This window comes from Pseudophryne corroboree, chromosome 10 (assembly GCF_028390025.1).
Source record: "Pseudophryne corroboree isolate aPseCor3 chromosome 10, aPseCor3.hap2, whole genome shotgun sequence".
Lineage (NCBI taxonomy): Eukaryota > Metazoa > Chordata > Amphibia > Anura > Myobatrachidae > Pseudophryne > Pseudophryne corroboree.
Window position 1 is genome coordinate 96667645 of NC_086453.1, and position 17118 is coordinate 96684762.

At 46.1% G+C, this 17118-nt stretch overlaps 1 protein-coding gene across 17 annotated transcripts in view; it reads right to left on the reverse strand.

The window, feature by feature from the left end:
* The window catches only part of PHLDB1 (pleckstrin homology like domain family B member 1), a 280745-nt gene that overhangs the window by 73051 nt on the left and 190576 nt on the right, over positions 1-17118 (reverse strand). For all 17 annotated transcript variants that reach the window (XM_063942622.1, XM_063942623.1, XM_063942612.1 and 14 more), the window contains one exon: positions 15407-16467. In XM_063942622.1, coding sequence (XP_063798692.1) covers positions 15407-16467 — 1061 coding nt within the window. The remainder of the gene's footprint in view (positions 1-15406; positions 16468-17118) is intronic.

The following is a 17118-nucleotide window of genomic DNA, read 5'->3' on the forward strand; positions in this document are numbered from 1 at the left end:
TCCTTTTTCCCCGCATGCAATTTCTACCCATAATGTCTCAACAGTGTCTACAGTCTCCTCCTGAGTATCTTCCCATATATTAGGTTTTAAAACCGGCTTTACGTACAGACACACCCCTCCACCCTTTTTATTTAGTCTGTCTCTCCTAAACAGTGTTTAGCCCTCTAGATTGACTGTCCAATCATGAGATTCATCCCACCAAGTTTCAGTAATGCCTATAATATCATACTGTTTGCTTGCTGCAAGTATTTCTAGTTCACCCTTTTTACCAGTAATGCTTCTGGCGTTTACATACATACAACTAAGATAAGTATTTTCCCTTGCGTTAGGGACATCTTTCACCATATGTGGCAAGGATGACCTGTAATCGTCATTGGTTAGTACTTTGGTAAAATCCCTTTTAGTACCCATGTTAGTAACCTTACTGCCTGCTCTTACCCTCCCCCCAACTTCTCCCCCATTTCGTTTACTACCGCCATCCCCACTATTCTCACTGCATGACCCGTAGTTTCTAGCTAAACCCTCCCCCCAGGCTCCTAGTTTAAAATCTCCTCCAACCTTCTAACCATCCTTCCCCCCAGCACCGCTGCCCCCTCCTCAGTCAGGTGCAATCCGTCACGACAAAAGAGATGGCGCCTGACTGAGAAGTCCGCCCAGTGTTCCAGGAACACAAACCCCTCTTTCCTGCACCAATCCCTAAGCCACACATTTACCTCCCTAATCTCCCTCTGCCTCCCTGGACTAGCGCGTGGCACGGGTAATAATTCAGAGAATATTACCTTAGATGTCCTTGCTTTCAGTTTCTTTCCTAAGTCCCTATAGTCTTTCTTAAGGACATCCCACCTTCCGCTAACTTTGTCATTGGTGCCAACGTGCACCAAGACCGCCGGGTCTTTGCCAGCCCCTCCCAACAATCTATCTACCCGGTCCGCGATGTGCCGTACCCGAGCACCCGGGAGACAACAGACTGTACGGCGATCACGGTCCCGGTAGCAGATTGCCCTATCTGCCTTCCTGATGATAGAATCCCCTACCACCACCATTTGACTAGGTACCTCTCTATCTTTTATCCCAACCGCGCCAGAGGGACCGCACCTCTGGATGCTAGAGGGAGCAGTCTCCTCCGGCACCGTCATTTCTTCACTATCATCCTCCGATTCCTCGTCCAATCGGGCAAATTTGTTCGGGTTTGATAGTTTGGAGATGTCGTGCCTCCCCCTATTTTTCTTCCTTCTAACTGTGACCCAACTGGCTACCTGATCATCATCCTCTTCTACCAGTGACCCCTCCCGCAACTCCTCCACCGTTCTGTCTAAACTACGCTCGAGATTGTGAATCTCCCTCAGTCGCGTAACGGTTTGCTCTAGATCAGTTACCTGGGCTTCCAGGGCAACCGTTCGCACACACCTCGTGCAGATGTATTCACACTGGGCCGGTAGTGGCCCCTGGATTTGGCCGAAAGCAGGTAATTGGTGACTTTCACCAGGGCAGTCTCGGTGGAGTGGAGTGGGCGAAAGCCAGATTGTAGTGGATCAAGGATGGAGTTGTCAAAGAGGTAGCTTGTGAGACAGCTGTAGAACAGTCGTTCAAGTAGTTTGGAGGAAAATGGGAGGAGAGAGATGGGGCGGTAGCTAGGGAGTGATGAAGGGTCGAGGTTGTTTTTCTTGAGAATAGGTGAGACCAGAGCATGTTTGAATGATGATGGAAAGAGGACGGTAGAGAGCGATAGGTTAAAGAGGTGAGCAAGGTGGGAACAGGCAGTGGGGGAGAGGGAGCGGAGAAGACGGGAGGGGAGGGGGTCCAGGGGGCAGGTTGAGGGGGTGGATGATAAGATGAGGGAGTGGACTTCCTGGTCTGAGGTGGGATGGACACAGGATAGGGTGGGATGGAGGGGAAGGATAATGAGGGCAGGGGGGCAGCAGAGGGGTGACAGGAGGAGACATCATGTTGGGTATCCTCTATTTTGGAGATGAAGAAGGAGGCAAAGTCAGTAGCAGTGAGGGAAAATGGGAGGGGAGGAGGAGGGGGCGAAGGAGAGTGTTAAAAGTTTCAAAGAGACGGCGTGGACTGGAGGACTGAGAAGAGATGAGTACTTGGAAAAAGAATTGCTTGGCAAGAGAAAGAGCAGAGCTGTAGGAGGAGAGAATAAACTTAAAATGGAGGAAGTCCGCCAGAGAGTGAGATTTCCTCCAGGAGCGTTCTGCGGAGTGTGAACATTTTTGTAAGAATTGTATTGCTGTCAATTTAGTTCATTCCAAATATATACACATCTCAGTCATTTGAGTTTGGGTCCAATTATGGAAGGCATTGTTTGCCGATACTAGAAGCTGAATGAACTAGTCTTAATTGGTTTAAAGAAACAGGAGGGCTGGTTTACCCTCTGACCACAAAGGGCTGTTTTGGCCCTGCCGCGTATATACCATCTTTAACATTGTAGTTTTTGTATCCTCTTGACCAGGTTGACGACTGTGCATCATCTGAACTTCCAAAAACATCTGTATGCCATTTCATTCCTAGTACAAATGCAGCCATGCTCATCTTTGCTGCAATGTAACATACTGCAACACTGCTTGCTGCATGGCAAGCCAGACTAACTATTCGCAGCCAGCGATAGCTCCAATAAATAGTTGCAGCCTGGCACGCCATGCAGTAAGCCATGTTGCAGCATGCTTCATCGCAGTAAGATGAGCATGGCTACATCTGTACCTTCAATATGGAATAACTTATTTTTTAAAGACCTTTTACAAGATCAAATAAAGATTTTCCTGCTTCTAATGACTCCTGCACCTGCTTGTATCCCGAAACTATCAGATAAGAACAAACCGTTCATCAGTTCCCTTGCTGTGTACTAATGTTACTTTTACTATAATATTTGCTCACACGTCCCATTTGGCCAATAGTTTATTCAGAACTGTTGGTTAGTAACATAGGTGTACATATTAGGGATGTAGTTGTGTGACCGGTGGTAAGGAGACTGCCGGTCACAATACAGACGCCGGGATCCCGCCCCCTAACAATCCCCGACAGTCGGCATGCCGACTAACAGGGACTATTTCCACTCGTGGGTGTTCACGACACCCATATAGTGGGAATAGAACAGCGTGGTGAGCTCGCAAGGGGATTTGTTGCGCTCGCCCCCGCCGGGCATCTCGAAGCCTGGATCCCGGCGTTGGTATGGTGACCGGCGGTCACACATACCCAACCCACTGTGTGCAACTAAGTACCAGCGATATATAGTTGTCACACATTTCAAACGCATGTACCCTTATGACAGGAGAGGCGTAATTGGTCTGTCACGTAGGGAAAGCGCAGTGGGTGGAGTACCTCTGGTACCCGCGGGCTATGAAGAAGTGTAAATACCCCGGTTTTCTAGGCTAATCTATTTACCTAGTATAATGCTGGTGCAAGTGCGCACTAATGAGAATGGAGGCTAGGACCCAAGCGTACAGTTAGGAGGATGGTGCAACACAAGGTGCACACCACTCTGCAAACAGGCAAATGAACACTATTTTTTCCCTGTGCTCCCAATGCAGGCGGAGGCAAAGTCAGGGGTCTGGCCATCGTTAGACACATTATTGGCCGCATCCCTTCTTCACAACTGCCCTCAGGCTCCGTGGTGAGAGGTAGTTAAGCATAGCTGCAGAGCCACCCAGAAGCAGTGACCGGCGGCTCTGCGCACATGACATGATAGCGTCACTGCTGGCTATGTCTCTGCCTCCTTCATGATGGTCCGGAAGCTGAAGCCTCCCAGGAGGACAGCAATAAAGCAGGTACCTCAACCTCTTCAACGCAACATCCATGCAAATCGTCACGGATATACTTTCACTCAGCGCCAAACGTAAAACCACTTTTGCTTCTTTATATTTATATAAAAAATAAGATTTTACTCACCGGTAAATCTATTTCTCGTAGTCCGTAGTGGATGCTGGGGACTCCGTAAGTACCATGGGGATAGACGGGCTCCGCAGGAGACATGGGTACTTTAAGAAAGAATTTAGATTCTGGTGTGCACTGGCTCCTCCCTCTATGCCCCTCCTCCAGACCTCAGTTAGAGAAACGGTGCCCAGAAGAGCTGACAGTACAAGGAAAGGATTTTGGTAATCCAAGGCAAGATTCATACCAGCCACACCAATCATACCGTATAACATATTGAAAACAACCAGTTAACAGTATGACAAACGACAGAGCATCAGGTCAAACCCTGATGCAACCATAACATAACCCTTATTGAAGCAATAACAATATACAAGCATTGCAGAAGAAGTCCGCACTTGGGACGGGCGCCCAGCATCCACTACGGACTACGAGAAATAGATTTACCGATAAGTAAAATCTTATTTTCTCTAACGTCCTAGTGGATGCTGGGGACTCCGTAAGGACCATGGGGATTATACCAAAGCTCCCAAACGGGCGGGAGAGTGCGGATGACTCTGCAGCACCGATTGAGCAAACAAGAGGTCCTCCTCAGCCAGGGTATCAAACTTGTAGAACTTTGCAAAAGTGTTTGAACCTGACCAAGTAGCCGCTCGGCAAAGTTGTAATGCAGAGACCCCTCAGGCAGCCGCCCAAGAAGAGCCCACCTTCCTAGTGGAATGGGCCTTAACTGATTTTGGCAGCGGCAATCCAGCCGCAGAATGAGCCTGCTGAATCGTGTTACAGATCCAGCGAGCAATAGTTTGCTTTGAAGCAGGAGCACCAAGCTTGTTGGATGCATACAGGATAAACAACGACTCTGTTTTCCTGACCCTAGCCGTTCTGACTACATAAACCTTCAAAGCCCTGACCACATCAAGCAACTCGGAATCCTCCAAGTCAGTAGTAGCCACAGGCACCACAATAGGTTGGTTTATATGAAAAGATGAAACCACTTTTGGCAGAAATTGTGGATGGGTCCGCAATTCTGCTCTATCCACATGAAAAACCAGATAGGGGCTTTAATGTGACAAAGCCGCCAACTCTGACACACGCCTAGCCGAAGCCAAGGCTAATAGCATGACCACCTTCCACGTGAGATATTTCAACTCCACCGTTTTAAGTGGTTCAAACCAGTGGGATTTCAGGAAACTTAACACCACGTTAAGATCCCAAGGTGCCACTGGAGGCACAAAAGGAGGCTGAATATGCAGCACTCCCTTTACAAACGTCTGAACTTCAGGTAGAGAAGCCAACTCCTTTTGAAAGAAAATGGATAGGGACGAAATCTGGACCTTAATGGAACCCAATTTTAGGCCCAAATTCACTCCGGACTGTAGGAAGTGAAGGAAACGGCCCAGCTGGAACTCCTCCGTAGGAGCATTCCTGGCCTCACACCAAGCAACATATTTTCGCCATATACGGTGATAATGTTGAGCTGTCACGTCCTTCCTAGCCTTTATCAGCGTAGGAATGACCTCATCCGGAATGCCTTTCTCTGCTAGGATCGGCGTTCAACCGCCATGCCGTCAAACGCAGCCGCGGTAAGTCTTGGAACAGACATGGCCCCTGTTGCAACAGGTCCTGTCTTAGAGGCAGAGGCCACGGGTCCTCCGTGAGCATTTCTTGCAGTTCTGGATACCAAGTCCTTCGTGGCCAATCTGGAACAATGAGTATTGTTCTCACTCCTCTTTTTCTTATTATCCTCAGCACCTTGGGTATGAGAAGAAGAGGAGGAAATACATAGACCGACTAGAACACCCACGGTGTCACCAGGGCGTCCACAGCTATCGCCTGAGGGTCTCTTGACCTGGCGCAATACCTCTGTAGCTTTTTGTTGAGGCGGGATGCCATCATGTCCACCTGTGGCAGTTCCCACCGACTTGTAATCTGTGCGAAGACTTCCTGATGAAGTCCCCACTCTCCCGGGTGGAGGTCGTGTCTGCTGAGGAAGTCTGCTTCCCAGTTGTCCACTCCCGGGATGAACACTGCTAACAGTGCGCTTACGTGATTCTCCGCCCAGCGAAGAATTCTGGTGGCTTCCACCATCGCCACCCTGCTCCTTGTGCCGCCTTGTCGGTTTACATGAACCACTGCGGTGATGTTGTCTGACTGAATCAGAACCGGTTGGTCGCGAAGCAGGGTCTCCGCTTGACGTAGGGCGTTGTATATGGCCCTTAGTTCCAGGATGTTGATGTGAAGGCAAGTCTCTTGACTTGACCACAGACCTTGGAAATTTCTTCCCTGTGTGACTGCTCCCCAACCTCGGAGGCTTGCGTCCGTGGTCACCAGGACCCAGTCCTGAATGCCGAATCTGCGGCCCTCGAGAAGGTGAGCGCTCTGCAGCCACCACAGGAGTGACACCCTGGCCCTGGTGGATAGGGTGATTAACTGATGCATCTGAAGATGTGATCCGGACCACTTGTCCAGTAAGTCCCATTGAAAAGTCCTCGCATGGAACCTGCCGAAGGGAATGCCCTCGTATGATGCCACCATCTTTCCCAGGACTCGGGTGCAGTGATGTACTGACACCTGTTTTGGTTTTAATAGGTTCCTGACCAGTGTCATGAGTTCCTGAGCTTTCTCTATCGGGAGATAAACCCTTTTCTGGTCTGTGTCTAGAATCATGCCCAGGAAAGGCAGACGAGTCGTAGGAACCAACTGCGACTTTGGAATATTCAGAATCCAGCCGTGTTGTCGTAACACTTCCAGAGAAAGTGCGACGCTGTTCAGCAACTGCTCTCTTGATCTCGCTTTTATGAGGAGATCGTCCAAGTACGGGATAATGGTGACCCCTTGCTTCCGCAGGAGTACCATAATTTCCGCCATTACCTTGGTAAATATTCTCGGTGCCGTGGAGAGACCAAACGGCAACGTCTGAAATTGGTAATGACAATCCTGTACCACAAATCTGAGGTACGCCTGATGAGGTGGATAAATGGGGACATGAAGGTATGCATCCTTTATGTCCAGAGACACCATAAAATCCCCCCCTTCCAGGCTTGCAATGACCGCTCTCAACGATTCCATCTTGAACTTGAACCTTTTCAGGTATATGTTCAGGGATTTTAAATTCAATATGGGTCTGACCGAACCGTCCGGTTTCGGTACTATAAACATGGTCCCTTCCGACTCTAACTCACCGGCATCACAGCTCTAAGGAACCTGCCTACAGCGGAGATACTTTTATCTGCATGGTGATTCCAATACGGTCTCTGCACGGCACCAGCCTACATTGTCTGACGGCTGCAATTGGCCACGGGACAGTGCCAGCATATATCATCTGACGGCTGTGTCTGACAGCGGGACAACGCCAGTCCGTATTCTCTGATGGTAACATCTGACAGTGAGACGCCAGCTTGTATCATCTAAACGGCTATTTGGCCGTGGGACAGCGCTTCAGTCTCCATCAATCCAGTGCCAGCAACGGCTCCAGTTAATGCTATACCTGCTAATTTTCTCCGCAATTAGTGGCTACAGCGTGTGCTCCTTTGATGTCCTGGAAGATGTGGTATTCCTTACGCTTAGGGCACTAAAAGGATTTCCACCAGCCCTAGGGAATACACTGGCAACAGTCCTACATCCGGGACTTACAGGCTCAGGAGCAAACTTGGATAACTTTCCTTATTGAACTCCTCTACCTAGTATCGCACTGTGGGCTTTATACAGGACCTTACCGAGGACGCTCGGTAACATCAGCCCCTAGGAGAGGTAACATTGTATACTGTTCATTGCATATTTGACCGCTGGGCCCTCTTTCCCTCTCCAATTATTGGAGAAAAAGTTCTGTTGTTTCTACATACTTCTAGTCACAACACACTGCAGAGAGTAAAACTGTAACTATTTAGTTACATTATTGTTACAACCTCAGAGAATATCAATTTTACACCCTGAATCAGGGGGATTCTAAATACAAGCTTCGGTTTGATACTGTGTGTCTATATAACGGTGTTTTAGAGTATAATTATTAATCCTTTTATATATGATTAATTTCATTCTTTGTTGATGTATTTTATATTATAATAAATTATTTTATATAGAAGATTGTCAACTCTTCACTATTTACATCTATTTGCAACACCCCAAGCGCAGCCGTTTTTCTTTCTCTATGGTCGAATAATAACCCCTTCCCTGTTGAAGGAGGGGAACCTTGACCACCACCTGTTGAAGATACAATTTGTGAATTGCAGTTAACACTATTTCCCTCTCGTGGGGGGAAGCTGGTAGGGCCAATTTGAGGTATCGGTGAGGGGGCATCTCTTCGAATTCCAGCTTGTATCCCTGAGACACAATTTCTATCGCCCAGGGATCCACCTGGGAGTGAACCCACTTGTGGCTGAAATTTCGAAGACGTGCCCCCACCGGGCCTAGCTCAGCCTGTGGAGCCCCAGCGTCATGCGGTGGATTTTGTAGAGGCCGGGGAGGACTTCTGTTCCTGGGAACTAGCTGTGTTGTGCAGCTTCTTAACTCTGCCCCTGCCTCTGGCAAGAAAGGACGCACCTCGGACTTTGTTTCTTTGTGATCGAAAGGACTGCATTTGATAATACGGTGCTCTCTTAGGCTGTGAGGGAATAAAAAGCAAAACATTTGACTTTCCAGCTGTAGCTGTGAAGACCAGGTCCGAGAGACCCTCCCCAAACAATTCCTCACCCTTGTAAGGTAAAACCTCCATATGCCTTTTTGAATCGGCATCACCTGTCCATTGCCGAGTCCACAGGACCCTTCTGGCAGAAATCGACATAGCATTTATTCTAGAACCCAGTAGACTAATGTCTCTTTGAGCATCTCTCAGATATAGGACAGCGTCTTTAATATGCCCCAAGGTCAACAATACAGTATCCTTGTCTAAGGTATCAATTTCCTCAGATAAGGTATCCGTCCATGCTGCTACAGCACTACACACCCAGGCCGACGCGATTGCCGGCCTCAGTAAGGTACCTGAATGTGTATAAATGGACTTCAGTGTAACCTCCTGTTTGCGATCCGCAGCCTCTTTGAGGGTAGCCGTATCCTGTGACGGCAGGGCTACCTTCCTGGATAAGCGTGTTAAAGCTTTGTCCACCCTAGGGGAGGATTCCCAGCGTAACCTGTCCGTTGGCGGGAAAGGATACGCCATAAGAATCCTTTTGGAAATCTGCAGTTTTTTATCTGGAGATTCCCAAGCCTTTTCACATAACTCATTTAGCTCGTGTGAGGGGGGAAAGGTTACCTCCGGCTTTTTCTCCCCATACATATGCACCCTCTTGTCAGGGACTGGGGTTTCCTCTGTGATGTGCAACACATCCTTAATTGCTATAATCATGTTACGGATGGATTTAGCCAATTTTGGTTGTAACTTTGCATCATCGTAATCGACACTGGAGTCAGAGTCAGAATCCATGTCGGTATCTGTGTCAACAGTTTGGAATAGTGGGCACTTCTGAGACCCTGACGGCCTCTGCGACCTAGGATCAGGCACGGGTTGGGACCCTGACTGTCCCGAGGCTTCAGCTTTTTCTAACTTTTTATGCAAGGAATTAACATTATCATTTAAAACCTTCCACATATCCATCCAATCAGGTGTCGGCGCCGTCGGCGGAGACACCGCATTCATTTGCTCCCGCTCTGCTTCCACATAGCCTTCCTCATCAGACATGTCGACACAAGCGTACCGACACACCACACACACAGGGAATGCCCTCTCTGAAGACAGTTCCCCCACAAGGCCCTTTGGAGAGACAGAGAGAGAGTATGCCAGCACACACTCCAGCGCTATAAACCCAGGAATAACACAGTAACTTAATGTTAACCCAGTAGCTGCTGTTTATATTGCTTTTTGCGCCTAATTATGTGCCCCCCCTCTCTTTTTACCCTCTTTTACCGTGTATCTGCAGGGGAGAGCCTGGGGAGCTTCCTCTCAGCGGAGCTGTGGAGAAAAAATGGCGCTGGTGAGTGCTGAGGAAGAAGCCCCGCCCCCTCGGCGGCAGGCTTCTGTCCCGCTTAAATATACAATTTTTTGGCGGGGGCTCATACATATATACAGTGCCCAGCTGTATATATGCTTAACTTTACCAAAAGAGGTCCCAAATGCTGCCCAGGGCGCCCCCCCCCACGCCCTGCACCCTTACAGTGACCGGAGTATGTGAGGTGTGTGTGGGAGCAATGGCGCACAGCTGCAGTGCTGTGCGTTACCTCAGTGAAGAACACGGAGTCTTCTGCCGCCTGTGAAGGTCTTCTTTGCTTCTCATACTCACCCGGCTTCTGTCTTCCGGCTCTGCGAGGGGGGCGGCGGCGCGGCTCCGGGACCGGACGGCGAGGGTGAGATCCTGCGTACCGATCCCTCTGGAGTTAATGGTGTCCAGTAGCCTAAGAAGCAGGACCTAGCTTCAGAGAGTAGGGCTGCTTCTCTCCCCTCAGTCCCACGATGCAGGGAGTCTGTTGCCAGCAGAGCTCCCTGAAAATAAAAAACCTAACAAAATACTTTTTCTCAGCAAACTCAGGAGAGCTCACTGAAAAGCACCCAGCTCGTCTGGGCACAGTATCAAACTGAGGTCTAGAGGAGGGGCATAGAGGGAGGAGCCAGTGCACACCAGAACCTAAATTCTTTCTTAAAAGTGCCCATGTCTCCTGCGGAGCCCGTCTATCCCCATGGTCCTTACGGAGTCCCCAGCATCCACTAGGACGTTAGAGAAATAAGAATAGGCCGAAAATGCAAAAACTTCCTCTAACTAGGCTGTAATATATAGGAACCTACATTGCAGGCCTACTCCAAAAAAGTTAACTGTTTTCAGTTTGTTCTAACTGGAACACATTCAGATATGAAGCACTCTAGGTTATATTTATTACTAGAATCTTTTTTTTTTTGTATTATTATGCTAAGCTTGTGTTACTTTGGGGGAGATGTATCAAGCGTTGGAGATAGCTAAAGCAAAGAATTTTTGCAAAGCAACCACCCAGCATCTATCATTGATCTAGCACAGTCTTTTAAATGACCGTTAGACGTTGACTGGTTTGTGTGTGCAACTCATTCACTTTATCTCTCTCTCGTAGCCTTGATACATATCCCCCTTTTGTCTGTCCATTATATTTTAATCGCAGTTCCAAACAATTTGGAGGCTTTATTTTAATCTTTTTATTATCTATTGGTTAATGCTTGAGCTACCCAGATGTCTCACTAATTTACATATATTCCTGAAGGCTCAAGCAATGGTATTTGATGTTGCTGCAAAAAAGCCTGTAGGATAGGGACAAGTACAAACAGGATCTGTAATGTCAGCTTCATTTTTGGCAGCAGCATCTTGCGTTTTATACAGAGTTTGGGATAAAACCAAATATATAATCTATCATTCTAAACCCCTCTCACATGATCATTTGTCAGAGGCTGCCTATGGACCTCCCACAGTCTTTGCGGTGTGTGGCAAAGTGTGATGTCTGCTGCCTTGTGTATGGGCACAATGACCAGGCGGCATATTACAGCAAATAGACAAAAGACAAGTTTGCACAATAGCACCAGTGTGGGCAGCCCCAAAAAGTGACATTCAGGACATACATACGGTTCCGGTATGAATGGTCGACCATGGTCGACAGTCATTAGGTCGACCACTATTGGTCGACATAGACATGGTCGACATGGACACATGGTCGCCACATGAAAATGGTCGACACATGAAAAGGTCGACATGAGTTTTTTTACTTTTTTTGGTGTCGTTTTTTGCGTAATGTGACTGGGAACCCCAATTAGTGCACCGCTTCGCTTGCCATGCTTCGGGCATGGTGCCTTCGCTCTGCTACCGCTTCGCTCGGCACAGATTACCGTTCCAATCATAGTCCACGTGGATCGTAAAGTATAGAAAAGTTCCACAAAAGAAAAAAAAGTTAAACTCATGTCGACCTTTTCATGTGTCGACCATGTGTCCATGTCAATGTCGACCAATAGTGGTCGACCTAATGACTGTCGACCATAACATGGTCGACCATCTGAACGGATACCCACACATACATACCATACCATAGCATACATGGTTAAAGTGGGATACATACGATATCCCGGCAGGCAGGATGCCGGCTGTCACTATTCATCAGCGGCATCGCGTCCACCGGAATCCCAGCAGTAAGGCCCCTCAGGGGATCGTGTGGTGAACGCATCAGGCTCGGTGGCTCGATGCACTTGTCACAGGTTATATTCCCACTCGGTTGGTGGCATGTATCCACCATGCGAGCGGGAATACCGGACCGGCGTTGGGATTCTGGCTGTCTGTTTATCGGCAGGTGTTGGGATTCCGGCATCTGTCTCCTGAACGACGGGATCCTGACAGCCAATAAGCTGACTGCATCCCGTTAAAACAAGATAATACAAATAGTCTAGTAGAGGTGTCCAGCAGGCTATAATCAACGTTCTGACACCAACACCTAGTAACATTCACACAAGAGGATGGCTCAATGTGATCTTTGCCAATACAGTAGAATACCGAATGGACTATTGAGCTGAAGCACAGGCGCGTGTAGGTAAACCATAATTTGCGCATTGCCTACATGGAAGAAGATGTTAACTTACCTGTATGACCACCCCCATCTGTATGTGATACCCATAACCACCATGGTGCACTTGCACCAGCCCTTTACTAGCTGCAATTGTTACAGGCATATGTAGGCTTACATCCAACACTGCCAAGCCCACAGTTCCACCAGTGCATCCTCAAAGCTGCCACCCAGCTGGTCCGCGCCAGTCAGAACACTGAAATGCGTAGGGCACTGCTTCACCCATACTTGTGCACGCTTTGTTCCAGAGCATGCAAAGTGCAAAACCACAAGACTTATGCAGCACAAATGATCGTGCACATCAATGCACTGGCACCATCATCCTCATGTGTAAATCAATTATTTTTTTGTTCTAATATCTTGACTGCAGAGACTTAGGGAAAAAAATTGTGTAGCGGAATTTTTGGCTGAGATGTATTTGTAAGGTTGCAGCGATATAACACTTTCTGCTGAATAGACGTAATCACCAACAAGACTTAAATAATTATGAAATAAAACTAATTTATATAAATCCAGCAAATCTAGTAATGATTCAGTTTGCAGGACTCCTAAACCTAAACACAAGTTACCTTATATCATTACTAACAAATCACACACACACACACAAATGTAAACCTCAGATGTGGACACCATCTACATACACTGTGTAGCAAACTTTTTTCAGCAATATGTCTACAAGTGGCCGGCTGCAGTGTCCTACAATGGGACAGAAGGTGTGCACAATATCCAATATTACTGAAATATCTTCACATCTGACAAGCTCCTGAAACCTTTACACACATATCTAATAATATATCATTAGTACCTCTTTATTCGTGCAAACTTTACTTTCTCTACACCCAACTACAAGTCTTAAGTAGGAAGCGATTCTCACCTGCACAACATGCTGTTAAAAATTAACAAAAAAACCCTGCAGTGACAAGAATACATACTTAAGCCATATAGGCAGAAACTATAGCAAAGCTCTTACTAAAACCTACTGAAAACAAAGGTTTTACATCACAGAAGGCTAAGTCTTACCGTTACAGTGAAACATCAGATGTTTCACATTTTGATAATAAATGATCCTGAAACAGCTGAATAAAGGCAACGATTCATCCCACTCACGAGACCCTCAGGAAAATACCTCAGTAAGCAGCTGAGTGTTGCAGAAAGTCTGTAAATATCTTTCCTACACCACTCCCCAAGCTTGCTGTACAGAACTTGTCAGTCAGAGGCGCTGAATTAACCCCCTCAGTATACATAGTATATAAAATGCCAAAAACCTGTCCAAAACATGGGGTTTTGATTCCGAAGATGGAATCCTTGTTGCTATTGTAATTTCTAAAGCTGTATCTTCTATTGCTCTTATAACAGTCTGGCACGAAAATATATATTCTGTTTAAAAGCAGTGATTCATTACCTGGCATAAAAAGACAATGGTACAGGTGGTGCCTAAACGCTATGCAAGGTCTGTGTAATTGTGATCATATTGAAAATATGATATCATATAGCTGGGAGAAGACCATTAAAAGGCTCCATAGACACCCACCAGGATAAGCTAGGTTGATAAATGAATTCCATACACAAGTGGCTCATTCTGTCTTCTCCCCATTCTCCTTCCTCGGTCTCTAGTGGTCTGTGGGCACAATCTAACAGCCCCGATACCCAGAAAACTGCCTCATATTGTACAGTTATTGAATGTCCAGCTACTGATAGTCCCAAATGTAAAGCAAACAGCCCAACACTCAGTAGAAGTCTCACACTGTGCAGTTCTTTAATGTCCAGCTAATGATATAGTCCCAATGTATAGTATAATAGCCTCAATCTCCAGTATACAGGCTCATATTGTGCACTTCTGCAATGTCCAGGGAATGAAATAGTAAATCTACAGCATAATAGCCCCAATCTCCGGTATACAGTCTTATACTGTACAGTTCTGCAATATCCAGCGAATAAAACAGTAAATGTATAGTATAATAGCTCCAATATCCATTATACAGTCTTATACCTTACACTTCTGCAATGAAATAGTAAAAACGTATAGCATAATAACTCTACTGTTCAGCAAACTCTCCAAAATCAGTTCAAGTCCCAAACAACATAGTAACGTGCAGTAAGGAAGATGTGCTGTCAGAAGCTACTACCACTATGGGTGCTTTTCTTGTGGAAACGTTTTTTCTAACCAATCATATTTTTACCTCTGGCTATAAATAAAGAAAAATAAAGGCTGATTACTTTGTCTGTTGAAAATCTTCTTCAAAAGACTTCAAAGAGGAGATATTGTTACTCTAAGATGCAGTGATCAGTTACCTAAACAGGTGAAATTGGCACAAACTGCATTTGGAGGTAATCGTACACTATTTACTAAGCTTTGGATGGAGTTAAAGTCGCTGGAGATAAAGTACCAGCCAATCGGCTCCTGTCATTTTTCAGACACAGCCTGTGACATGGCAGTTAGGAGCTGATTGGCTGGTACTTTATCTCCATCCAAGGCTTAGTAAATAGACCCCTTAATAATGGCATTCCGTTTTGAAACAAAGATTTTTTGACAAGGAGTGTGTTGCAGCAATAAGGTGGTGTTTTAGGGGAGGGGCATGGCACAACAGAAGGTGTATGCAAACCCCTAGCGGATGCGAGACGGGTATAATGTTTTCTAAGCAGGGTATGAGAGCCAATATGCTGAAAGTGCACATATTTTCTAAAACTCTAAACCGCAGTGGAAATGAACCTGACAGCACATGACATGAAGATAGCTAACTCAATGGAAGATAAGCATACGGGACATTTTTTCATTAAGGTTTTAAAACACACAAATATTTCTAGTTATAGGTTGTCGATTCAGATATATTATTAATATAGGCAACTCGTGCATACCCGCCTAAATCACGGGCAGTAATAACGATAGCTATACATTCTTCCTATTTGTTGTGCTAGCTTCTCCATTACACGTGTCGCATCCTGACATACTTCTATGCATTTTCTGTAACACACTTACCAGTCTCTCCATTTCTTGTTCTCTTAGTCTCTCTTCCCGCTGTCTTCGATGGTAATCCAGTAATTCTTCCTGGTTGTCACTAATGTCAGTGATGCTATTTTTGCGCTCTCTTAGTCCGTGCACCTTTCTTTGAGCATTTGGACTCTGTGAAGGAGTTCCTAGTGATCCAAGACTGTAGGCTGGAGTCAGTCGGCGGGGTTCCAAAAATGCGGAGGGTGATGGGCTACGATCCCTCATTCCCCTGGAAAAGACGTTATCTTCAGAGCCGTGAGAACTTGCACTGCCCACTCTGCGACGGGCCGGAGCACGGGGGCTATCAGGGACTCTTGATGGACTGTCTGAGGCAGGGTTGGAAGAACTAGGAATCCCTCTTCGTGACAGAGAAGGACTTAGTGGAGGAAGGTTTCTCATACTCTCTGGGTTTTTTCGCACCAGTCTAGGACTCTCGGGAGGCAAACTTCTTGCTGTCCCCACCATCTGCTTGTAAGGACTCAAAGGTCTATCCATGAGTGAATGCTGAAATTTGCTGCCCATAAGTGGACTGCTGGGAACACTAACACCACCCATTCGGATTCCTGCTCCTGGACTAGGTGGGCTATGAAGATAATTACCACCTGCTCCACGTGTTGATCGCAATTCTAAATTGCTTCCTCCATACGTGGGCAAGGGACGTGGCAAAGAGTGGCTAAAACTGGATGTTCTAAGAGGCACTATAGGGGGTACTGTTGAGGTTACTGCGTCTTGCCTGGAAGAGGGGCTTGCGAGACTACCACTGCCTGGAGAGGACAATGGAGACTGAAATGCATTTTCATACCCAGAATTGGAGGAGACAGGGCTTGTAGGCGGTGAAAGCATACGGGTGCTTCCACCATTAGACATAGAAGAAAGGTTCTGATTTGATGACTGGGACAATTTCCTGACCAAAGGTGTAGGCCTCTCTAGGACCAAAGAGTCCATAATATCTTGAAGGTTTTTCTCAATAGAGCTCACAAGTGAAGTATGTGAAGGGGAATTACGTTGGTAGCCATCATGAGAACCATTCAGAAGAGCAGATGAAGAGTCTATTGAAAAAACAAAAAAAAAAAAAAACATTAAAACAGAAAAAAAAAAAAACTCACATAGGGAATACTTCTATTGTTGCATTCAACAGCAAAAAAAAAAAAAAACACAACAGAAGAGAATATTTGGACCCTTTCACAAATGTTTTAAATGTAAGTGTTACATTCCAGCATAAGCATTGTTATCCAAGATTTATTTGCACACGCTTCACTCAACCATAAACAATAAAATAATATGACAGAAAAAACACTTAAAAAAAACAACAACAAAAAACACACCATTAAACAAATGTATGTGCTTGGATATTTGCGCTATTTTTAATCCATTTAAATTAATGTAAGCTCCCAATATACACCAGCATACATCACAATACATTAGGAAACAATTATAGAAACTTGGCACAATATAAAATACTCCCAGTCGTATATGGGCTAAAAGTACAAGTCTAAATTTAAATGAAACCACAGGAGTGGTTGAGGAACAAATTAGAAAGGAGACACAGGGTAATATATATTTTTTGTTGTGGTTATTGAAAGACCGCAATTGAACAGGATATTTAATGGGAGCACTCATTGCATTTTTCCTGTTATGACTGTTGTCAACATGAAATAATATTCCTAAAAATACAGTATGTATTCAGATCACAGCCCCTG